The sequence below is a fragment of the Lissotriton vulgaris genome, chromosome 6 (assembly GCF_964263255.1).
Source record: "Lissotriton vulgaris chromosome 6, aLisVul1.2, whole genome shotgun sequence".
In the NCBI taxonomy this organism is placed as follows: domain Eukaryota; kingdom Metazoa; phylum Chordata; class Amphibia; order Caudata; family Salamandridae; genus Lissotriton; species Lissotriton vulgaris.
In genome coordinates, this window is record NC_141694.1 from 24789752 (window position 1) to 24815267 (window position 25516).

Genomic DNA, 25516 nt, shown 5'->3' on the forward strand with positions numbered 1-25516 from the left:
AACGTGCAGAACTGATGACGTTCTCTTCGGTGGCGAATAGATCTAACCAAGGCCCTCCCCACTGTTGAAAGAGACCTTGCGCCATCTCTGAGTGAAGACGCCATTCATTATCCATCAGACACGGGCGGCTGAGTTCGTATGCCCTGGCGTTCAAAGAACCTGCAAGGTGTTGAACCGTCAAGGAAATGCCATGACGTTCCAGCCATGTACAGAGGCACAGAGCCTCCTGACATAGGGTCCACGACCTTGCAATACCACATAGTGGTGGTGTTGTCCTTGAACACCTGCACTACATTCCCCCTGACAGAGAAGAGGAATGCCTTCAGTGCAAGAACAATCACCCGAAGCTCGAGAAGGTTGATATGGAGCCGGGACTCTGCTGGAGACCAGAGGCCTCTGATCTCCGCCTCTCCCATGTGGCCACCCCATCCCTGGAGGGACGCATCCATCACGACTGTGTGCTCCGATTGGGGAAGGTAGAGGGATCTGCCGCTGACCCAATGCTGATTTGTGAGCCACCACTGCAAATTTTGTGCAGCCCCCTCCGAGATCTGGACATAATCGGACAGGTTTCCCTGATGCTGCACCCACTGGAACTTCATGTCCCACTGCCGAGCCTGCATATGCCACCTGGCATGGGCGGTCAGCAGGATGCAGGAGGCCATGAGTCCTAGCAGCCTCAAGGACTTCCTGACCGAAAACGAGGACAAGGGCTGAAAGATCGGAATCATAGCCTGAATGTCCTGGACTTGCTGTTCGGGAGGATAAACACAAAACTGTGCCGTGTCCAGAACCACTCCGATGAAAAGGAGCTTCTGAGAGGGGATCAGGTGCGACTTCGGCACGTTGCTGAAAAATTTCAGCAAATGCAGGAGGTCGGCGGTAGTCTGGAGGTGAGAGATGACTGTCTGAGGTGAGCCCGCCTTAAACAACCAGTCGTCGAGATAGGGGAAGACCGAAACCCCGGACCTGCGCAGATGAGCTACAACCACCGCCATCACTTTTGTGAACACCCGAGGGGCGCTGGTAAGGCCAAAGGGGAGCACGGTGAACTGAAAATGCTCCTGCCCCACCGTGAATCGTGGGTAACGTTGATGGGCCGGCAGGACTGGAATATGAAAATAAGCATCCTGCAAGTCTAGTGCCACCATCCAGTCTTGTGGGTCGAGAGCAGACAAGAACTGAGCTAGAGTGAGCATCTTGAACTTTTCCTTCCGGAGGAAGCGATTGACGTTCCAAAGGTCTAAGATGGGACGTAGACCATTGTCCTTCTTTGGAACCAAGAAGTAGAGGGAGTAACAACCACGACCTACTTCTGGCGTCGGAACGCGCTCGATGGCCCCCTTGGCCAAGAGGGCCACAACTTCCTGTTGGAGAGGTGCCAAATGAGCCCCCTGGAACAGGTGTGGCATAGCTGTCGTCACAACGGCTACTTTTACAAGGCATACTTTTACAACGCATTTTTGACACCGCAACATCCATTACAACACATTCCATTACAACGCATGCCATTACAACGAATTCTTTGAAACTACCTTTACAACGCATTCCACTACAACACATACTACATTTACAACGCATACCATTACATTGCATGTATGGTAAGTATTGGATAGTGTAGGGGTAAAAATTACTATTCTAACTCCAGGGGGTGCAGCAGTAGGGTAAGTGTTGGATAGTGTAGGGGTAAAAATTACTATTCTAACTCCAGGGGGTGCAACAGTAGGGTAAGTATTGGATAGTGTAGTGGTAAAAATTACTATTCTAACTCCAGGGGGTGCAACAGTAGGGTAAGTGTTGGATAGTGTAGGTATGCGTTGTAATGGTATGCATTGTAATGACTGCGTTGTAATGACATGCGTTGTAGTGGTATGCGTTGTAGTGACATGCGTTGTAATGGGATGCGTTGTAATGGATGTTGCGTTGTAAAATTTTCGTTGTAAAGGTAGTGCGTTGTAAAAGTTGCGTTGTAAGTGTTGTTTCCCAGCTGAGGGGGTAGACTCAAAGGGAAGGGGGTAGCCCCGTCGAACAATCTTCAGAACCCACCTGTCTGATGTAATGGTGCGCTAGTGGGGGAGGAGATGACGAATCCTGCCCCCTACTGGCGTCTGGTGGGCCTGAAACACCGGACTAGGAAGGTGTGGAGGCACTGGTAGCAGGGGCGTTGGTGGACTGACCCGCACGCTGGCCCCCGTGACCCTCCTCTGCGAGCCCCACATCCGCTGCTGCACTGGGACTGTTGCTGCGCAGGCTTGTTCTGAAAGGAACGTGTTTGCACGCCTCTTCCGGAGCTTCAAAAGGAACGAAAGTTGGAAACAGAAGGAGTACGTGCGGCCGAAAGGCCTAAGGATTTGCCTGTGGCACGAGAGTCCTTAAAACGCTACAATGTGGAATCCGCCTTATCACCAAAGAAGTGGGTGCCATCGAAGGGAATGTCCATCAAAGTATTCTGGACATCTGCAGAAAAGCCAGTCATCCTCAACTAGGCATGACGACGTAACGCCACAGTTGTGGAAATTGCACTACCCAGCGAATCAGCGGTATCAAAACCAAAACGTACAGTGTACTTGCCCGCATCTCTTCCCTCCATAAGAGCTCGGGAGAGAACTGTCCGAGCTTCATCTGGACACTGAGGTAGCACCTGCTCAACCGCATCCCATACAGAATGGGAATAGCGGCCCAAGTGACAGGCAGTGTTCACAAACCGCAGTTCAGAACTTGCGGAAGAATAAATCTTCTTGCCAAACTGCTCCAATTGCTTGGATTCCTTGTCCGGTGGAGCAGAAGGAAAAGTACTCGGGACGTGGAAGCCTGAACCACCAAACTTTCAGGTGTGGGGTGCTGGGTGAGGAAGGCAGGGTCGCCCGGAGCCGGGCAATGACGTCGACCCACACCCTTATCCACAGGGCCCCTGTGGTGGGCCGGGACCAAGTGCCCAAAAGCACATCATAAAGTGCCTCATTAAACAGCAATAGCGGTTCTGTAGAAGAAGAAGCTGGCCGAAGCACTTCAGTCAGTAGGTTGGTCCTGACAGCCACTGTAGGAAGCTCAAGGTCAAGAGCTTCGGCCGCCCTATGAAGCACAGTGGAAAAGGAACCACTCTCCTCCACAGTAGATGAAGGGGATGGTGAACCACTTTCGGGACCACTCCCGCAAAGTTTTCGGGGCCATGGCTCGGCAGTGGGAACAAGACTCTGTGTCATGGTCACGCCCCAGGCAGAAGAGACACTCACAGTGCAGGTCCATCAGCAACATCGTGCGCAGACAGGCCTCGCAAAGCTTGAAACCGGGCATCCCTATGCACCAGAAGTAAGTTTTACTTACAATTTAATCAAACAAACACTTTAGTCAACAAGTTGACGGGGTACCACTCTCTCCGGATCTGCGCTTGCTGGCGCGGAAAAAGAAAGAACTGACGTCAGCACGCGTGGGCGCGTCTAAGTAGCTTCAGTGACGTCATCTCAGAGAATATGACGCCATTGACGCACGTGGAGTCGTACGACGACGCCTATCGATGCGCAGGGGTACTGCTGACTAAAGCTTTCCGGATCCAGTCTGACGTCTAAGGTAAGGAATCTATCACAACGTGTCTCTTTCAGATCTTGAAGGACCCCAAACGAGGGGCTGCTGTTCGCACTCTTTGATCCAAAGACTATCACGATGAACTATAAATGTTTGAGGTGGGTTATTCGTCTATCCTATATGTGAACTGGATCATGAATTGCCTTATAGGCAGCATTATAGAGATATTGAATTGCATTTGCAGCACAAAAGAGTAAAGGTTCTCACGTTTTACGTGATCTTAAATTGTATTTTGAAAAGTTTTTTTCTCAAATGTTTGCTTTCAAATATTGATGAAATCTCACAGCTAAATCCGATGAAGCCAGTTGTTACAAAATGTTGCAAGCTCTTTCAGACACCCCCAAATCCCTTGATTGTGTACAAAAACTCACAAAAAAATACTTTGCTTGGAAGCGAAGATGCCACACTGGTTGTAAGAGGATCGGCCACTGTTACTGTGCACAAACAAAACTAAAGTCTCCCTACAATATAAGCCTTAGAATTTGAAAAAATTTACATAGAGAAAAACAGAGAGAAATGAAGACTTAAACAGTGAGTGACTGTTGAAAGACAGAGATTAAGGCTGGGAGATCACAGAAATCAAGAGCTACTTTGCTAGCTGCGTAGAGCCTGGGAGACTGGTTTGTGGTTCCAGGTTAGTGTCAAGAGTGGCTACAGTGTGACATTGACTCTGTGTGGGGCAAAAGCGCGGCCTTAGTGTCAGTAGAGAGTGTTTAACGTGTAGCTGTAGGGAGAGAGCGGTATACCCTGAAAAGTGGTGTCGCTGCAGATTAAATGGAGTGTATAATGTACAGTAACACAATGACCTAAATGATGCTTAGAGACTTCATCCATCCATCCAGACTTAGTTACCTTGATTTCCTTCTCTTTGGGGTGTTCATCAGGTCTCCTGACCTGAGGAGCCTGCTGGGAAAGTATGGCGAGACCAAGGATTGTATCATGGTCGGACCTCTCCCCTGCATGGCTTTGTGGGCTATGCAGAGGGCCTTGAATTTAACTCTGGATTGGATTGGTAGCCAATGCAGCTTCTTCAGAGATGATCTCGCCAATTCGTATTGGGGGATCTTGAGAAGCATTCTGGCTGCCGCGTTTTGGACCACCTGCAGCCTGTATGTGACTTATTTGAATATGTGACGTTGTAGGAGAGTAGGGTCTGCAATCCTATGATCACCCAGATTTTTTGCTTTTGTTTCACTGGTTTACGACTTTCTCTGGCTGTGGGCCTGCTAATCAGACCCACAGCCTGGCTGTTCTCTTTCTAAATTACGATATGTACCCTAGGTGCATTTACCAATTGGTACTGGGCCGCCTTATCAGACCCTGTAACTCAGGGCATAGGTGTACCCAGGGCCGCCAGGGGCTGCAGCATGTATTATGCCACCCCTGGCTGGCCTCCTAAATTTGACACAACTGGCTGCATGACAGCTGGGGCGAAGTCGTGTAATCACCCTTTGCTTTAGATATGGTAGCCCTATATCTAACCATACAATGGACACCCGAGTTCCTATCAGTCACTCCTATGGCAGGCCTTGACAATCCTGAAGGCAGAGTGCGTGGGCTCGTGTGAACTGTGTTCTGGCCCGAGCCGAGCCAGTTGCAGCTTGCGGAATCAAGACCCAATGGCTGTTCCATGATAACGCGTACCATATCGGTAACTTCGGTGTCGCGTTTTCAAGACATGTCGAGTAAGGTGTCATACGAATCGGGATGCTGCCCTCTCACCAACTCTGGCGACGAGGTTAGCATTCCGCCCTTCTAGAGGGACACGACATGTACGTAACTGTGAACCCCGGTTAAAGTTAACTAAAGCCTCAGCTCCACAAAATGGATGCTGCCACTACAGACACGAGTCTGACCTCCTGCTGCTGGGAGTCCTTCCAGCGAGGAGCGCTTGGACAAAGGGTTTCCTGTCGAGGGCGGTGTTCGCACCGTCCCAGACAGGGTTTGTGTATTCTGGGTAGGTAGGGCTTTTGCGAGAAGGTGACTGCGGAGTGGCACCCCGGTGCTCACTACGCATCTGCCGGTCAGAACCAGTTCCAGGGGCGCCAGCCCTGGCCTGGGGAAAGTCCGGCAGGGGAGAGGGGTGTAACTACCCCCCTTCCTGGTCCCACCCTCAGGGCAGGACCTAGCCATGTACCCACCCCTTTCTTTAGAATAAAGACCGGAGCGGGGACCCTTCCAATTTAGATCATCTTTGAATCAAGAACTACTTTCTACGAAAGGACATTCGAGACTCTTCTCAAGATTTCTCCCTTGTGACTAAGGAGTAGTCACCCTGCATCAGCGGGCACCATCTAAGAACTCTGCGGGTTGCTGTAAGTCCCTCCTCAAGGATCCGACGGCCCAGCTCGACGAGAACCGGCTTCCCTGGCACCTCTGACCTCTACCCACGTCATCAGCTCAGCTGTGATCTGTGGGTGCGACGAGACCTCGAGGGACCGGCCATCATCAAAACCTGCACGCTTTCTTAACCAGCACGACCATCGAAGCAATTCTCTGGTGAGTGCTCTAGGGTCCGAGAAGCCCGGACCCTGAGCCGCTCCAGCACCGAAGTGCAGTCTCCCAGCATCTCCACGATCTGCGTGGGGCCCTTCTGCTCGCTGCTCAGCACGTTGTCTGGTCACTAGCCGCTGGCTTGTGCCCTTCTGTGACGACATCCGGAAATCAACACTGCTGGCCTGGTTGCTCCAGACTGGCCCTTGCTTCCACCTTTGCGAGAAGCACCCCGGACCCTCCTGGTCCACTCAAGACGCCATCTTAGGCCCACCACGTGGCCCTGAGATCTGCCAAGGCTTGTTGCCCCATCCTGGGCCCAGCGACGCCGACAGCATCATCCTTCGTGGGACAGCTCGCACCTCCACCGTGGTCGCCGACAACGCCACCTGGTCCGTGAGACTGCAGAGCCTAGCGTCGCCCACTCACCTGGTCGAGGTGACGGCCAACCGGTGCCTTCCTGGTACCCTCTGACTACTGGCTAGTAGTACGAACTTGGTCCCCTCTGCTTTCAGGTATCATCAATCTCTGATCCAGGCTTGGATCTCTACGAACTATTCAACACTGGTCGCCGGCCAGCAACGCCTTTTCTTCCGGCTCCTGGCTCGTCAGCGAAGACCCCGACGCCTGTAAGACTTGTGCAGCCGCAGCCCTCGTGGCTAGGTAACTCGGCATTTCGGTGCCTGCATAGCCTCCTTACTCTAGGGTCCTGAGTCCCTCGCTTCCGACTTGCCTTATCGGGTCCGCCCGAGACCTTAAACTTTCCGTGTCCTCGGACACTTGTTTTAATTGTGCACTTGAAGTATTTTCCTAAGAGATTTGGTTTGTGCTTAGTACCCTGTCCTCATAAAGAGTCCAGGGCTGTTGTGAATCTTAATAAATATCCTGTTTATTTTCATAACACTTGTGTGGTGTCCTTTCACTTGGTGTTCAAGGGGTACATGTGTGGTAAACAGCTGGCTTAACGCGCCCTCTCGAGTCTTTAGCCATAGACTGCTCGTATCCACGCTACTAGGATAGCTGGTCTATAGGTTGACTTACAACCAATCACCATAAGGGTCGTTGGAACGATACATAGCGGTCGCTAGAATAGCGAACGCTGCATATCGGGCCAACTTCTCACATTGGTGGGCAGCGGTTGGGATTTGAGCTTGTTGTTGTTTTACCACATGTATCCTAAGAATATCTTGTTGAAAGATCACATAAGTACTGTTAGTACATATAACTAAAGCTTAGAATACTCTGAGTTCTACTGAACCAGCTGTTGCAGCTCCTCAAGGCTTAGCACACCTTGGCTGCAACTCTTAGCAAGGGAATAGTAGGTAAACACATAGTGTAGGTAGGTGCATCACTTACACCACACTAGAAACAGTATGTTGGACAAAGGAGGAAACTCTGAGTCTCCCCTTGTGTCAGTTGACCCTCCACAGGTCATCCCTTCGAGATATACTGTGCTGAGCTTCAAGGAGTTAAGACAAGTGTGTCACTCCAGGAAGATCAAGCAGGGTCTAACCCCACCACGTCCTTTCTGATTGGTCTCTTGGAGACTTATGATGCCAGAAAAGCTGAGACCCTTCCCAGCTCTTCTAATCCAGAAAGAGACATGCCTCCCCTCGAGGGAACCAGAGACGATCCTGACCTCATCCACCTCGCAACTGAGAACGAAGATGTGGAGGATGATGAGGATGAGGATCCCTCTGGGGATGAGGCAGATAAGGGACAGGTAGAAGTCGTCAGACTAACCCGGTCCAACTTAAGCAAACATGATAGTGGTACTGGGGGACCCCCAGCGCTACTGTCAGGTCAGCTTAACATTGGGAATGGACGAGCCCGATCTCTGTCGAGAGACTCTGGCAGATCCCTTCAAACCAATGGCTCTCACAACTCTTCTCAAAGAGGGATGACGTCCCCTCAGAGGAGAGTGTACGAAGCTAAGGAAAGGGCAGCTAATCTGAGGATTGAAAGGGAAGAACTTGCCCTGGCCAAAGAAAGGCTTGCCTTTGCTAGAGAGCAACAGTTAAGTGGGGTAGTCCCCACTGGTGGCAGCATTGTACCTAGTAATAGGGAAAGGAGTTTTGATACGAAACACCTTGGTAAGATAGTGCCCCCCTTTAAACAAGGGGACGACATCCACAAATGGATTACTGCTTTGGAGAGGGCCTGCACTGTGCAAGGTGTTCCCCAGAGTCAGTGGGCAGCTATCTTGTGGCTCTCCTTTGAAGGTAAAGGAAGAGACAAGCTCCTCACCACAAGGGTAGAGGATGCTAATAATTACCACGTCTTGAAGAATACACTCGTTGAAGGGTTTGGCCTAACCACTGAGCAGTACAGGGTGCTGTTCAGGGATACCCAGAAAACGCAGTCTCAGGATTGGTCTGACTTTGTCGATTGTGCCACTAAGGCTTTTGAGGGCTGGTTGCTGGGCAGTAAGGTTACTGATTACCAAGGATTGTATAATTTGATGATGAGAGAACAAATTTTAAACAATTGTCAGAACCAGTTGTTGCATCAGCATCTTGTCGACTCGGATCTGACCTCTCCCCAAGAATTGGGAAAGAAGGCAGACAGATGGGTTCGTACAAGAGTTAAACAGACCCAGGGCCAGAATCAAGGTGGTCAGAAGAAAGCAGACCAGAAGGGTAAAGATTCTAAGGGGGAACAAAATGACCAGAAGTCTTCGACAGGTCCCCAACAACCCAAAGAGGGTGGGGGTCAGGCTCCCCAAAAGAAGAAAGAAGGCCAATCCAAAAGATGGTGCCAGTACTGCAAAAGTAAATCTCACTGGTTTAGTGAGTGCACCAAGAAAGGAGGAGGGCAGACTCCTGCCACTGCAGCCCCTAAGGCACCTGTGCCCCCTAGTACAGCCAGCAGTGGTAGTGCACCTCCCAAGGGTTTAGTAGGGTTAACCCTGGGTTCTGAGGGGCGTGACAACTTAGTTGGTACACTCACTCAGGCTGTCCTTGTCAGTACAGGGGATGTGGATATATCCCCTGACGTAAGTCCCAATACTCTGGGCAAATACCGACAGACACCTTTCATAAATGGAAAAATGGCTCAGGCCTATAGGGACACTTGTGCCAGTGTCACCATGGTGACACCTAACTTTGTGGACCCTGGACAGATCATGCCCGGTACAGAATTCCTGGTGACCAATGCAAGCAATGTCACTACCAATCACAGTATGGCAATTGTAGCTTTCTCCTGGGGAGGGGTAACTGGCCAAAAGAAGGTTGTAGTTAGTCCAGACCTCCCAGTGGATTGTTTGTTGGGCAATGATTTGGAGTCATCACAATGGTCAGAAGTGGAGCACCGGACTCACATGGAAATGTTAGGCTTGCCAGCACATGTGTTCGCTGTGACCAGGTCGCAGGTCAGGAAATGCCCCACTGAACAGGTGCTGGATCCTGGAACAACGGACCAGACACCTCCCAAGAAAAAGAGCAGTAGGGTTAAGGCTGCGCCTTCCCCCTTGCCCCAGGTTGTGGATCAAGTCTCAGAGGAGGCTGACCTACAGGAATTGAGGGAAACTGAGCCGAGAGAGTTCGAACTTGATCAAGTTGAATTCTTGGGTTCAGGGGGACCCTCAAGGGAAGACCTGGGGAAGGACCAGTTAGACTGCCCTTCTCTTGAACCCCTCAGACAGCAGGCTGCTGCTGAGGCTGCTGGGAACGCCACAGGTACCCACAAGGTATACTGGGAAGATGGACTCCTGTACACTGAGTCAAGAGACCCCAAGCCTGGCATGACCAGGAGGCTGGTTGTACCCTTGTCTCAGCGTGGTTTCCTACTTACCTTGGCCCACGAGATTCCCTTAGCAGGTCACTTAGGCCAGACGAAGACGTGGGACAGGCTTGTCTCACACTTTCACTGGCCTCACATGAACGAAGATACCAAGGAGTTTTGCCGCTCCTGTGTCACTTGCCAAGCCAGTGGTAAGTCAGGTGGCACGACAAAGGCCCCCCTTATACCAATGCCTGTGGTGGGGGTGCCTTTTGAACGGGTGGGGATCGACATCGTCGGTCCCATGGAACCACCAACAGCATCAGGGCACAAGTTTATACTGGTGGTAGTGGATCATGCCACCAGGTATCCTGAAGCTATTCCCCTTAGGACCACTACAGCACCTGTTGTGGCAAGAGCCCTAGTTGGAGTGTTCTCCAGAGTGGGCTTCCCTAAGGAGGTCGTCTCCGACAGAGGTGCAAACTTTATGTCGAGCTACTTAACTGCTATGTGGAAGGAATGTGGTGTCAACTACAAGTTCACTACACCCTATCACCCACAATGCAATGGGCTTGTTGAGAGATTCAACAGGACCCTTAAAGGGATGATTCATGGACTACCTGAAAAGCTTCGGCGTAGATGGGACGTCCTGATCCCCTGCCTTTTATTCGCTTACAGAGAAGTCCCACAGAAGGGGGTTGGCTACAGCCCTTTTGAACTTTTGTACGGGCATCCTGTAAGAGGACCCCTGTGTTTGGTGAAGGAAGGATGGGAGAGACCTCTCAAAAAGCCTGCAGCCAACATAGTGGACTATGTGCTTGGCCTCCGCTCGCGGATGGCTGAATACATGGAGAAGGCATCTGAAAACCTTAAGGCCAGCCAAGAACTCCAAAAAGCTTGGCATGACCAAAAGGCTGTCTTGACTGTTTACCAGCCCGGACAGAAGGTGTGGGTGTTGGAGCCAGTGGCCCCAGCAGCACTCAAGGACAAATGGTCCGGGCCCTACACCATCCTGGAGAAAAAGGGAGAGGTCACCTACCTGGTCGACCTGGGAACTCCCCGGAGCCCCCACAGGGTGCTTCATGTCAACAGGCTCAAGGCATATGTCGACAGGAAGGACATGAGTTTGCTCATGGCCCTAGATGAGGGACAGGAAGAGGAGAGTGACCCTCTCCCCGACCTGCTCACTCAGAATCCTGACGATGGATCGGTAGATGGTGTTGTCTTTTGTGGCAGCCTCTCCGAACATCAACAGAGCGACTGTAAACAGGTTCTTCAGTCGTTCAGACATATGTTCTCTCTAACACCCAGTCAGACCAATTGGTGTACCCATGAGGTTGACACTGGTGACAGCTTGCCCGTTAAGAGTAAAATCTACCGGCAGCCTGATCACGTTAGAGACTGCATCAAGAGTGAAGTGCAGAAAATGTTGGAGCTGGGAGTCATTGAACCCTCGGACAGCCCTTGGGCTAGTCCCGTAGTTCTAGTGCCGAAACCTCACACCCCGGGCGGTAAGAAAGAGATGAGGTTCTGCGTAGACTACAGGGGTCTCAATGCAGTCACTAAGACTGACGCCCACCCAATACCAAGGGCAGACGAGCTTATCGATAGATTGGCTTCGGCCAACTACTTAAGTACGTTTGACCTGACAGCTGGGTATTGGCAAATCAGGTTAGCTGAGGACGCCAAGCCTAAGACCGCATTTTCAACCCCTGGTGGGCATTATCAGTTCGTGGTGATGCCCTTTGGTCTGAAAAATGCACCTGCCACCTTCCAAAGGTTGGTGAATCAAGTCCTTACTGGGCTGGATGACTTCTGTGCGGCGTATCTTGACGATATTGCTGTCTTTAGCTCCACCTGGGAGGATCACCTGGTCCACCTGCGGAAAGTGTTAGAGGCCCTGCAAACAGCAGGCCTCACTATCAAGGCCACCAAGTGCCAGATAGGGCAGACACAGGTTGTATACCTGGGCCACCTTGTAGGTGGAGGCCAGGTTCAGCCACTGGAGAGCAAAATACAGTCGATCAGGGACTGGACTCCTCCAACCACCCAGACTCAGGTTCGAGCTTTCTTGGGCCTGACTGGATACTACCGGAAGTTTGTCAGGAACTATGGTTCCATTGTGACACCATTAAACGAACTGACAAGCAAGAAAATGCCAAAAAAGGTTCAGTGGACAGCGAGCTGTCAAAAAGCATTCGATGACCTAAAGCAGGCCATGTGCACGGCGCCTATCCTCAAGAGTCCGGACTACTCCAAACCATTCATTGTCCAAACAGATGCTTCTGAGTTGGGTGTGGGAGCTGTTCTTTCTCAACTGAATTTTGATGGTCAAGACCAGCCCATTGCTTTTATAAGCAGAAGGCTGACCCCTAGAGAGAAGAATTGGTCAGCTATTGAGAGGGAGCCCTTTGCTGTGGTTTAGGCCCTGAAGAAGCTGAGGCCATACTTGTTTGGCACTCACTTCAAGATTCAGACCGACCATAAGCCCCTCTTATGGCTAAATCAGATGAAGGGTGAAAACCCCAAACTGCTTAGGTGGTCCATTTCCCTACAGGGGATGGACTTTACAGTGGAACATAGACCTGGTACTGATCATGGCAATGCCGATGGGCTCTCCAGATATTTCCACTTAGAGCAAGAAGACTCACCTGGTCAAGGTTAGCTTATTGTTCCGACGTTTGGGGGGGGGGTCATGTAGGAGAGTAGGGTCTGCAATCCTATGATCACCCAGATTTTTTGCTTTTGTTTCACTGGTTTACGACTTTCTCTGGCTGTGAGCCTGCTAATCAGACCCACAGCCTGGCTGTTCTCTTTCTAAATTACGATATGTACCCTAGGTGCATTTACCAATTGGTACTGGGCCGCCTTATCAGACCCTGTAACTCAGGGCATAGGTGTACCCAGGGCCGCCAGGGGCTGCAGCATGTATTATGCCACCCCTGGCTGGCCTCCTAAATTTGACACAACTGGCTGCATGACAGCTGGGGCAAAGTCGTGTAATCACCCTTTGCTTTAGATATGGTAGCCCTATATCTAACCATACAATGGACACCCGAGTTCCTATCAGTCACTCCTATGGCAGGCCTTGACAATCCTGAAGGCAGAGTGCGTGGGCTCGTGTGAACTGTGTTCTGGCCCGAGCCGAACCAGTTGCAGCTTGCGGAATCAAGACCCAATGGCTGTTCCATGATAACGCGTACCATATCGGTAACTTCGGTGTCGCGTTATCAAGACATGTCGAGTAAGGTGTCATACGAATCGGGATGCTGCCCTCTCACCAACTCTGGCGACGAGGTTAGCATTCCGCCCTTCTAGAGGGACACGACATGTACGTAACTGTGAACCCCGGTTAAAGTTAACTAAAGCCTCAGCTCCACAAAATGAATGCTGCCACTACAGACACGAGTCTGACCTCCTGCTGCTGGGAGTCCTTCCAGCGAGGAGCGCTTGAACAAAGGGTTTCCTGTCGAGGGCGGTGTTCGCACCGTCCCAGACAGGGTTTGTGTATTCTGGGTAGGTAGGGCTTTTGCGAGAAGGTGACTGCGGAGTGGCACCCCGGTGCTCACTACGCATCTGCCGGTCAGAACCAGTACCAGGGGCGCCAGCCCTGGCCTGGGGAAAGTCCGGCAGGGGAGAGGGGTGTAACTACCCCCCTTCCTGGTCCCACCCTCAGGGCAGGACCTAGTCATGTACCCACCCCTTTCTTTAGAATAAAGACCGGAGCGGGGACCCTTCCAATTTAGATCATCTTTGAATCAAGAACTACTTTCTACGAAAGGACATTCGAGACTCTTCTCAAGATTTCTCCCTTGTGACTAAGGAGTAGTCACCCTGCATCAGCGGGCACCATCTAAGAACTCTGCGGGTTGCTGTAAGTCCTTCCTCAAGGATCCGACGGCCCAGCTCGACGAGAACCGGCTTCCCTGGCACCTCTGACCTCTACCCACGTCATCAGCTCAGCTGTGATCTGTGGGTGCGACGAGACCTCGAGGGACCGGCCATCATCAAAACCTGCACGCTTTCTTAACCAGCACGACCATCGAAGCAATTCTCTGGTGAGTGCTCTGGGGTCCGAGAAGCCCGGACCCTGAGCCGCTCCAGCACCGAAGTGCAGTCTCCCAGCATCTCCACGATCTGCGTGGGGCCCTTCTGCTCGCTGCTCAGCACGTTGTCTGGTCACTAGCCGCTGGCTTGTGCCCTTCTGTGACGACATCCGGAAATCAACACTGCTGGCCTGGTTGCTCCAGACTGGCCCTTGCTTCCACCTTTGCGAGAAGCACCCCGGACCCTCCTGGTCCACTCAAGACGCCATCTTAGGCCCACCACGTGGCCCTGAGATCTGCCAAGGCTTGTTGCCCCATCCTGGGCCCAGCGACGCCGACAGCATCATCCTTCGTGGGACAGCTCGCACCTCCACCGTGGTCGCCGACAACGCCACCTGGTCCGTGAGACTGCAGAGCCTAGCGTCGCCCACTCACCTGGTCGAGGTGACGGCCAACCGGTGCCTTCCTGGTACCCTCTGACTACTGGCTAGTAGTACGAACTTGGTCCCCTCTGCTTTCAGGTATCATCAATCTCTGATCCAGGCTTGGATCTCTACGAACTATTCAACACTGGTCGCCGGCCAGCAACGCCTTTTCTTCCGGCTCCTGGCTCGTCAGCGAAGACCCCGACGCCTGTAAGACTTGTGCAGCCGCAGCCCTCGTGGCTAGGTAACTCGGCATTTCGGTGCTTGCATAGCCTCCTTACTCTAGGGTCCTGAGTCCCTCGCTTCCGACTTGCCTTATCGGGTCCGCCCGAGACCTTAAACTTTCCGTGTCCTCGGACACTTGTTTCAATTGTGCACTTGAAGTATTTTCCTAAGAGATTTGGTTTGTGCTTAGTACCCTGTCCTCATAAAGAGTCCAGGGCTGTTGTGAATCTTAATAAATATCCTGTTTATTTTCATAACACTTGTGTGGTGTCCTTTCACTTGGTGTTCAAGGGGTACATGTGTGGTAAACAGCTGGCTTAACGCGCCCTCTCGAGTCTTTAGCCTTAGACTGCTCGTATCCACGCTACTAGGATAGCTGGTCTATAGGTTGACTTACAACCAATCACCATAAGGGTCGTTGGAACGATACATAGCGGTCGCTAGAATAGCGAACGCTGCATATCGGGCCAACTCCTCACAGACGTTACAACGCAATCAAAATGATTGCGAAATGTTAAATCACAGTTTTTACAACGCAAGTCGTTACAACGACTTCCGTTGGAGGGTGCTGGACTTAGGAATAGTATAATTTACTATTCCAACACCAGTCTACGTACAGCAGGGAAGGTTTTAGAATAGTAAATCATACTATTCCTTAGGTTAAAGCGCCATCCAGCGCAAGTCGTTGTAACGACTTGCGTTGTAATGCCTGCGATGTAACAGCATTGCGATGCAATGCCCACATGGTACTGGATGTTTCCTGACATATTTAGGAGAGCCAAGGTACAAATAGTTGCCGTAGTCCAGTCGCAAGACCACCAGGGCCTGTACCACTGTCTTTCTCAATTTTTCTGGGATTGCGTTTATGATTTTACGGATAATTCGTCGGATGCCGAAGCAGATAGCCGAAAGTTTTTGGCTTGTGTTTCCATGGATAGGTTTTTGTCTAACCACATCCCCAGGTTTTTTGTGGAAGTTTTAGGAGTGGGCGGGCGGCACAATTCCCAGGTCTGCTGATCCCTGCCCGTGGCCCATGGTCATTGCCTAGGAACATAATCTGTTTTGTCCCCATTCAATTTTAGGCTACAGTTGGCCATTCATGTTCCTATTTTTTCCAAGCATGGAACAAGCTGCAAATGGTTCGAGCTGAGTTCTTCTGACACTGAGACCACCAGCTGAGTGTCATCAACGTAAAATACAACAGATAAGCCAAATTCATGTACCATGTGTGCTAGAAGGCTCAGATAAATGTTGAAAAGGGTTGGGCTCAATGACGAGCCCTGGAGTACTCCGCATGGGGCTGTGAAGATATCGGAGAGGATGCCTGCTTCCATACACTGGAAGGAGCTCTCCCTCAGGAACGAGGCCACCCATTGATTGGCTTTGTCTCTAGTCCCTATCTGCCTGAGTCTGTGGATTAGGATTTTATGGTCTATGGGGTCGAAAGCCATGGTTAGGTCTAAGAGCAAAATTGCGGTTGCTCTGCGTTGGTCGAGTATCGTTTTTAGTTTCTCGGTGATCACTAGCAGGGCAGACTCAGTACTGTGTGCCGGACGAAACCCCATCTGATACTGGTGCAGGATGTTGGTAGCCTCCAAGAAATGAGAGATGGAGCTATTGACGTGTTTCTCAGCAATTTTTCCCAGAATGGGTAGGAGTTGGATGGGCCGGTAGTTTCCCATAGTTGTAAGGTCCAATTGTTTTTTTTTTGAGCAGCAGCTTCACTATGGCATGATTCTATTCTTTGTGCACTAGGACTTTTTAAAGAGATAATGAGATGAGGTTGGCCATGTTGTGCAGTATGGAATCGCCCCCCCTGGAAAATCGGGGTCTCTTGCAGACCCCGATTTTGTGTTACTCAGGAGGAGGCCTGTACGCTCTTTGCTCAACTTAGGGAAGGAAATCAATGAAAGAGGTGGAGTAGAGTCTGACTTGCCTGCTCTGTCCTGCATCCCTTCAGAGTTGTCCCCGGAGTGTGTATGTAGTGAGTTGTAGATGTTTTTGACATTGTTCTTTGGAAAGTGGCTTGTTCGTTACATCTCTCCTTTGAGCATTGGGGTATGTGTGAGCATAGTTCAGATGTAGTGAGAGATTTCACGATTTTGAATAATTCTATGGGTGAATTTGAGATCTTATCAAACCTCTCCTCAAAGAAAACTGCATAATGCGCTTTCTTGATATCACCATGATATTATCGGATCGCAACTTTGTATGATGCAAAAACAAGAAAGTAATATCCTGAGCAAAAATTGTCTACAGTAATAAGCACCGTCCACATCAGTAGTAGTCTCAAAGTTCTTCTTTTTCTTCTCTCTATGTGCCTTATTTGATCGTTTTGTCCTATTTGGTGATATGGTTATGTACATTTGACCAGGGGTCTCTGCTCATTGTGTGCTCAGCTCTTTGTGGGCCTTTTTGTTGTCTTTTATAGACGTTTTCTGTGAAGAATATTGTATTTGTAATATGTTTTTTTGTGTTAAATGTTCTAGCCCTGAAGAAGTCTGTGGTTGACTCCACAGTGAGACGAAACACGTGTTGGCTAGGACCAGTGTTGAAGTGTGTTTTAAAGAAATAAAGAAGAACTTTGAGACTACTACTGATGTGGACGGTGCTTATTACTGTAGACAATTTTTTCTCAGGACATTACTTTCTTATTTTTGCTTATATGTGCGGGCTTTGTCCGCATACTTGGCAATGGTGGATGGCCGCTATCTATATTCTTGGAACATTCTGATATAGTCATTATTACGTTACGCAACATACGCAACTGTTACCCAGCCGTCTTTGGTTCAGTTTGTAACTTTGTATGATGGTTTGAGGTCTGGGGCATTAGTTTTCCTCCAGCTCCTCTCAAGCTTTTTACAGTGTTTCTTTTGGACCGCTAGCTGGGAGTAAAACCAGGTTGCTCTATTGGGGTTCCGCTGCGCTGTCGGTCTGGGTTTTCGAAAGCTTCTATCAACTGAGCTGGTGATCCAGTCTGACCATTGCTTGTGCGCCTCGTAGAGGTGTTCTGAGGTTGGGGGGATAGTGGCCTCCAGATGACTTGTCCACGTCTCTGGTGCAAACCTGGGCCATTTACGTCCCAGGACTGTGCTGCCCCCTGTGGTCTTATTCGTAAATGCCTTCTCTTATGGGAGAGGAATATAGAAGTGGTCCAACTAGGGTATTTGGATAGGAGTAAACATCTGTTGTCTGGGGTCATTAGTAAAGATTGGGTCGAGAATGTGCCCTTTTTCATGTGTAGCGGAACCCACTAGCTGTGTAAGTTGCATTGCCTCAAGGTCCGATAAAAGTCACTTGGAGGATGGGTTATTTGTATCTTCCAAGTGGCGTTCAAAATCGCCCAGTGCTGAGAATGTGCATTTTCCTACGATTAGACTGGCTAGGAGATAAGGTATGGACTCTATAAAAGATGTACATGTCCCTGTGGGCCTGTAAATAAGACTGCCAGAGAAGGAGGGTGTGGGGGTGAGAGCCAATCTGAAGTGGATGGCCTCGTAATTGGTTGGTTTGAGGGGGCTGATGGAGCAGCTCAATAGTAGCTTATAAATGATTGCAACACCGACTCCTGCTTTTCCCGCCCGGTCAAGTCTGAGTATCCCATAGCCTGGGAGAAGGTCTATTATGATGTCTGGCGTTGAGCTTTCTTTGAGCCACGTTTCTGTAAGAAACAGAACATCAAGGTCTTCCTCCTCTATAAGCATCCCGATCTCGATTTCGGGACCTGGGAGGGATCTGCGGTTAATGAGGCCGATCTTCCAGTGCTTGTAATTATTGCTCATAATCTGTTTGTGGCTGAGGTTAGGCAGAGTTGTTTTTAGTGAGAAGTCACAGTTTTGTAGGTGGGTTCTGACACCCGTAGGATTGTCTGCATCGAGTGAATGTAAGCAGAGTGGGGACATGGCTGGCCTAAAGAGTTCTGGTTCTAGTTCTTCCCATCCCATATCCCCATCCTCGTCACTAGAACCATGGTGCTTCGAGACTTCATCCATCCATCCCATATCCCCATCCTCGTCACTAGAACCATGGCGCTTCGAGACTTCATCTATCCATCCCAGATCCCCATCCTCGTCACTAGAACCAGGGCGCTTCGAGACTTCATCTATCCATCCCAGATCCCCATCATCATCCACAGAGCAATGGTGCTTACCCGGTGCACACCATCTGCTTGCTGCGCCTCTTCTACGCCCTCCACTTTCTGTGCCTGTGGCTTCTTCTCACCATTCCGGCTGATGCTTAGGATCAGGTTCACTGTGCCCCCAAGACTGCTCGTGCCAGACTGGGGCATTACCACCACTGGTGTCTCCGAGGGGTCCAGCACCAGTGTGGAGAGTGGTACCCCTAGCTCTGAGAAGGAGGGCGCAGCGGGGTGCTTCTGGCTGTCTTCTGTTGGCAGGTCCAGTGGATCTGGGAAGTCTTCCCACGCTAGACCGTCCCAAGGAAGCCGGCTGCCAGGCTGGTTAGCTGGCACTCTCCGCTGACTGGAGGGCGGATCCACAGAGCATGCCAAGGCAGTATGGGGCAGAGAAACTGCCTCACTGATGGTTACTTCAGTACAGCAGTCCTGCAAGAGAGAAAAGCAGGTTTAGACATTTCTGTGAGCAAAAATGGTAACACAGGAAAACACCCTCATGCCTCAAACCAACACCTTGCTCGTGCGCCCATCACTAGTGTGACCAGTTCCCAAATTATTTCACATTACTGGGGCACCTCGTGTTCAAATGAGGCCGTTTATATAACAAATGTGTGCATTCTGGGAGTCGTAGTCATTGTTCAACCCAAATGAGCCAAGTGGGAAAATGCGCAGAGTTTGTGAACGCAAGACCCAGAACTGTAAAGGTTGTGGTAACTGGACTCGCCTCCTCAAATCAGATCTGAGATTCTGCCTCTGCTATGACTAAAAACATTCAAAACACAGCTGTTGGGAGTGTTTTGTGTTACGCCAAAGCAAGGTAAGTCTAAAAATGTAAGAGTTGGCGGAGAGTAAGGCACCCTTTCTTTTTGGGTCTCTCTCTGCTTACTATACAAGAGTCGGGTTTGTGGACCAACCGCCTCCAAGCTGTGTTTGCAGATCCTTACACGTCCCCAGTCTAACGTCCTGAGGGCTGCATTCACTGTGTGCTCATTGCAGGGACAGTAAACTTTGAGAAGAGCATAGTATTCTCTTTCAGCACCGGAAATACATCCTTCCAGCATTTTAGGGTAAGTTTTGAAGTGGAAATACTTTACTTTGTAATTATGGAAGTGAACATTGAAATCGTTTCTAAGGGCCTGATTCACAGAATGAACTTAAGACTAACTTACTGCTATTTGGTATTCACAGAATGCACTTACTACTTTCGGGATTCACAGAGTGAACATACTACTTTCAGGATTCACAGAATGAACTTACTACTTTCGGTATTCACAGAATAGATTTAAGACTACTAACTTTACGTCCGCACTCGGGCCGGAAATTCCGGCCTGGAGGCAGAGTTTCCGGCTTGGGGGCGGAGTTACGGCCCGGAGGCGGAGCTTCCAGGCCGGAGGTGGAGCTTGCGGCTTGGAGGCGGAGCTTCCGGCCCAGAGGTGGAGATTTCAGCCGTGACTATATACCCACCTCCGAGCCGGAAGCTCCGCCTCTGAGCCGCAAGCTCCGCCTCCGGCCTGTAAGCTCCGCCTCCGGGCCGTAAGCTCCCCCCCCCAAGCCGGAAACTCCGCCTCCGGGCCGGAATTTCCGGCCCGAGTGCGGACGTAAAGTTAGTAGTCTTAAATCTATTCTGTGAATACCGAAAGTAGTAAGTTCATTCAGTGAGTCCCAAATAGTAGTAAGTTTAGGATTTAGTCTTAAGTTCATTCTGTAAATCGGGCCCTTACTCATTTTGGTATTTACAGAAGGCATTCACTCATTTCGGTATTCACAGAAGTTACGAGTCCTAACTTTAGGACTCCTAAATGCCGTCTGTGAATACTGAAAGTCTTAAATTTATGATTTTTCTCAGTTTAGGAGTAGTAAATTTAGGACTCCTAACTTTAGGACTCCTAAACTGAGAAAAATCCTAACTTTAAGATTTTCGGTATTCACAGACGGCATTTCGTAGTCCTAAAGGTAGGACTCCTAACTTCTGTGAATACCAAAATGAGTAAATGCCTTCTGTGAATACCAAAATGAGTAAGTGCCTTTTTGAATACCAAAATGAGTAAGTGCCTTCTGTGAATACCGAAATGAGTAAGTGCCTTCTGTGAATACCAAAATGAGTAAGTGCCTTCTGTGAATACCAAAATGAGTAAGTGCCTTCTGTGAATACCAAAATGAGTAAGTGTCTTCTGTGAATACCAAAATGAGTAAGTGCCTTCTGTGAATACCAAAATGAGTAAGTGCCTTCTGTGAATACCAAAATGGTAGTAAGTTTAGGATTTTGTCTTAAGTTAGTTCTGTGAATCGGGCCCTAAGAGTGTTAAATTGTAAATTTCATTCTGGATGGGAGACTTTAAGATGTTTACAAATACATGTTCTTTTATGACTTGGACAGGCGAAGCGCACTGCACTGGTTTCTTTGTCATTAGCCTGAGCTCCCACTTCTGTAACACATCTTGGTCCAGTGTACACATGGGTGCCAGAAGGGGCACAGAATGTATGAGTTTGTGTGAAGCTTGCTAACAAATCTGGCCATTCATACAAACAAACCAAAGCTGTTCCCTTGCAGCCGGGCGTTGCATCATCTCTTTGTCAGTGCGTTCTCTCCTTCCGAGATCACCCCACTCACACTTGGTTAGGAATGGGGAGTCCCACTCGTCTAACAAACAGCTAATCGTACATCTGAGGTCATCCCTCAGGCCCAAAAACTGAGGGGCCTTCATGGTTCTTGTACCCATCTTATTTCTAACTAATATTATCACCAACCTGAAAATAAAAGCCCTGTTCCTCTTACAGTTCATTGCACTGACTGGATATTAGAGTCATTGAGTGGTATCTAATAATTCAGGACTTGAAAAAATCAAAAATGTTACTAGACCTGCAGGTCTAGTGACTTAAATACTCTACTCGACCTAATTATAATGCTCTTGACTCATAAACTGGTTTCAAATTGTGTGATCCTGGGCAAGTATTTTAATTCACTGAGACGCCATTTTCTTCTGTATCACATATGTGAGCGCCTTCAAATATGCGAGTTCATCACGCCTGCTGTACAGAAAACGCTTTTGTTTGATTTAATAGACTAAATATTAGCTCCATATAGAATGCAAATCTAGCCACATATAAGATACACTTGACTGGAGACTTGCCTCTTAATTCACTAAATGCATTGTGATCAGGGCTTGGCCAAGAATGTCTTTCACATCATGTTTAAAAACTAGCACTTTTAATAAATGCATAACTAAAGCTTAAAGTAGCAGTCCACTAATATTTGCAATCAGCAGATTTTACATTGAAATGGCCACAGAATTTGTCACTGATATGTGGTTTTAAAACTATATAGTGTAAAATGTTCGGAAATAAAATTTCTGCAAATGTTTCTCATTTGCACATCACCAAGTAAAGTATTCGGATGTGTTGTTCTCCAATTTAAATCTTTCAAAAAAGTTCATTCATCATTTCTGATCTACTCGTACTATTCGTTTACAAGCTGGTCAAGTGTTGTTTTACTGCATTTTATTTCACATTTATTGTCAAATAGCTCAGTCGACAAAAAGCAGTAACTGTAAAAAGAGAAAAAAGACACAATTTTCCAGGAACACATGAGCAACAATTAGTAAAGAGACAAATGGACATTTGACCTCTGTCCTTAGCAGTTGGAAAATGTGTCAAGATAAAACAAGAGTTAAGGTGTTTTAATTGCTCATTCACTTTCTGAAGGAACAGAACACCTGTTTCTTCCAGCTTAAGTTTACTCGCCAGCAAGGTCGAGTAAATGCTAAAAGTAGCTCGACCTGTTGAAAGTTCACTGCGAATGGATTTTTCAAGGCCTGCTCTGTCATACTGTATCAATGTTTCTGGTCCCTTCCATCACCTGGAGTGACCCTTCTTGACTGCTCACTTCAACGCTTGGAGAGAATCATGCGCCCGAAAGGACGCTGCCCACACAGTGGACACTGCACACTAACCACTGGGGGCCACAGGACCCCACGAAAAGACCTCACACCCACCTCACCTGACCACAGTTGTCTTCTTGCCTACTAAACGCGTTCCCCTCACTCTGCAGGAAATAATCTCACCTCATCCAATCATAGCCTCCCGCACAGCCTTTCCTCACGCTGCCTGATTCACGAGCTCCAATTAAAGTAACAGAGAAACATTTGAGGCGTTCATGATGTATCCTGAGATGGTTTAGGTAACTCCGCCTCCTGCTTTGACCCTGAGAATACAAACACAAGCTTCCTTCCGGCAGCGCTGGTGGCAAAGCGGCCAGAGCACTAGGTGTCTACAACATCACAGAGGGTCTGCAGAGAAGGGTAAAGGGGTCTTTACTCCCAACCATCAGTTCATCAGTGGTCCTTGTATGTACACACAGCTGCACAGTCTGCACGCCTAGAGGTGCCTAGGGTGTGCAGCTAGTGCAGAGCAGGCGCCCTACAGACATTTGGGCGCAGAGATACTCCTCCGGGAGTGGATTCAAGCGCGTTATAAACCCGCAAATAAATTAAATAAATACATTTGGGTCAGGCCAGTGTCTGTGTGAATGGCCTCAGATGCTGCAGCGTTGCTCACCTGCGAAGCCGGGGTCTTGCTCAAGGCCTCTTGCGGTCGACTCTCTTTCTGCTTCTTTTTGTCTTTCTTTTTCCCAGGGTCCTGCTGCTGCTTCTGTGCTCTCCAGCGTACCAGCACCCATCCCAGCATGCTCTGCAGCTCTGCGAGCCTCTCTTTTATCTAAAGGAAGAAGACAACAGGCTCAAGAGTGCACAGCGCCATCTCTACTCTAGCATATGGTGCTTCAACGCAATGCGTGGTCCAGTGGCTAATTTGCGAAATAATAAATACAAGGACTCTCGTCAGGAGGCCCCTGCAGCCTGTATCACCCATTGCCCCCCCCCGCTCTACCAATGATAGTAACAGCACAACGAATAACCATCGCACTCCTACAAGTGTGACAATTTTCATATATAGTGAATTAATAATTAACTGTTGTTGTGGTCATCTCTAAATAAGGCAGACTGCGCCACCTTGTGGCAGACTGTCACAAGTGCCAGTGTAGACAAATAAGTGCCGGTGCTGAAAACACTGGCTCAAATCAAGCACTGGCGTTGTCAAAAGCAAGGACAATCCAAGCATTTAAATGCCTTACTGTGTGTCAGCCATCACAGTTTGTTCATGAGCACATAACAGGAGGGTGCGCCTTACGGTGGGCAGGTTAGCCACTAAGGTGCATTGAAGGTTAGACACTTTGGTGGGGTACAGGAAGGTCTCCCCCACCTGGGAGGGACTTCTCCCCTAAAATGGATTCCTTGCGGAGGCCTCGCCCCCTCTTACCGTGTCGGTCAAGCAATGGTCTTCAGCGATCAGCCTCAACCCCACGGCAGCCAAGTCTTCAAATTCCTTAAACTTCACTTCAATCTTTCGCCCCAGCTCTTCCTTCTCCTTCGTGGGGAGGCCGTCAGCGTCCAGGCCCCCCGAAAAGACCTGGGACCTGGTGTCCTCCGTCCAAGAGCTGCGGAAACAAAAACACGAGCACTGGACATTGAGCACAGAGCCAGACTCCTCGATTTGGAACATAATTAATCACTCATTCATAAACCACTTGCTTTTCTCTCATTATCAAAGTGTCACCAATTATGGGAATCAAATTATTGGGGGGAACGGGGTTCAGAAGTACCAGGGTTTGGGAAAGATGGGGCGTGAACAACAGATGCGTAAGAAGCTTCCAATGAGACCGTCCCAGGACGGGGACTAATCAAGGAGATTTGGCAAAACCAGTAGAGAATTTGGAAAATAATGTCATAATAAGAAAAACAACAATAATAAGAATAGTAAGAAGAAGAAAATATCAATAGTAAAATTAACAAAAGAGCAAATAACATCAACAATAATAAATCATCATCACAATACTGATAATAAAATACCAAAACAGATTATAAAAAATAACAATGTTGATGATGAAAAGACCAACAGTAACAACAACAACAGAAATGACAACAATAACAGCAATGAAGAGTACATCATCTGGCGTCCTTCGCTGATGCCAAACACTAAAAAGAAGCGCGCGCGCGCACCATTGGAGTGAGGGGAGCGCGCCCTGTGTTAGTAAGGAGGGGAAAAGTAGCCTGCAATTTCCCAAACTGACCGCTAGGTAGCAGTAGTATCCATAGAATGTGATCTTATAATAGGACCGATGCAAAGCACAACTTTCGGAAGCAGGGGAGGCCTCTTTTCCTGCAGTGGGTCGATTCTCCCAGCACAACTCGCCCTCCACCCCCCCCTTCACTAGTTTCAGCTGCAGGGAGGGAGAGGGGAGACGAGTGCAAGCAGTGGTAACATGGAACACAATCTGGGCTGCAGAAATGTAACAGTAATGTGTAATTCACATTGCACTTCACCCCATAGACTATAGGTGTGTTACTGTGTCATTCCTTCCCAAGAAACACATTTATTTCTCCCTGTGCCAGGAGTAAATCCGCATAAAGGTGGAACATACCTGCAGACTATTGTTAGCTCACTCACCTACAGATGTACATCCACTGTGCTGGTTGGAACCACCCAAGCACCGCCTCTCACACTCACACTCACAGTCACACACTCACACTCTCACTCACACACTCACACTCACACACTCTCACACACTCACACTCACACACTCACACTCACACACTCACACTCACACACTCACACTCACACACTCACACACTCACACACACACTCACACTCACTCACACTCACACACACACACTCACACACTCACACTCACACTCACACACTCACACACTCACACTCACACTCACACACTCACACTCACACACTCACACTCACACACTCACACTCACACTCACACACTCACACTCACACACTCACACTCACACTCACACTCACACTCACACACTCACACTCACACT

General features: G+C 49.2%; 1 protein-coding gene across 2 annotated transcripts in view; it reads right to left on the minus strand.

Annotated features, from left to right (window-relative positions):
- The window catches only part of LOC147706727 (uncharacterized), a 235996-nt gene that overhangs the window by 59276 nt on the left and 151204 nt on the right, over positions 1 to 25516 (minus strand). For both annotated transcript variants that reach the window (XM_086925870.1, XM_086925869.1), the window contains exons 21-23: positions 23940 to 24117; positions 23181 to 23339; positions 18642 to 19055 (exon numbers count right to left, since the gene is read on the minus strand). In XM_086925870.1, coding sequence (XP_086781996.1) covers positions 18642 to 19055; positions 23181 to 23339; positions 23940 to 24117 — 751 coding nt within the window. The remainder of the gene's footprint in view (positions 1 to 18641; positions 19056 to 23180; positions 23340 to 23939; positions 24118 to 25516) is intronic.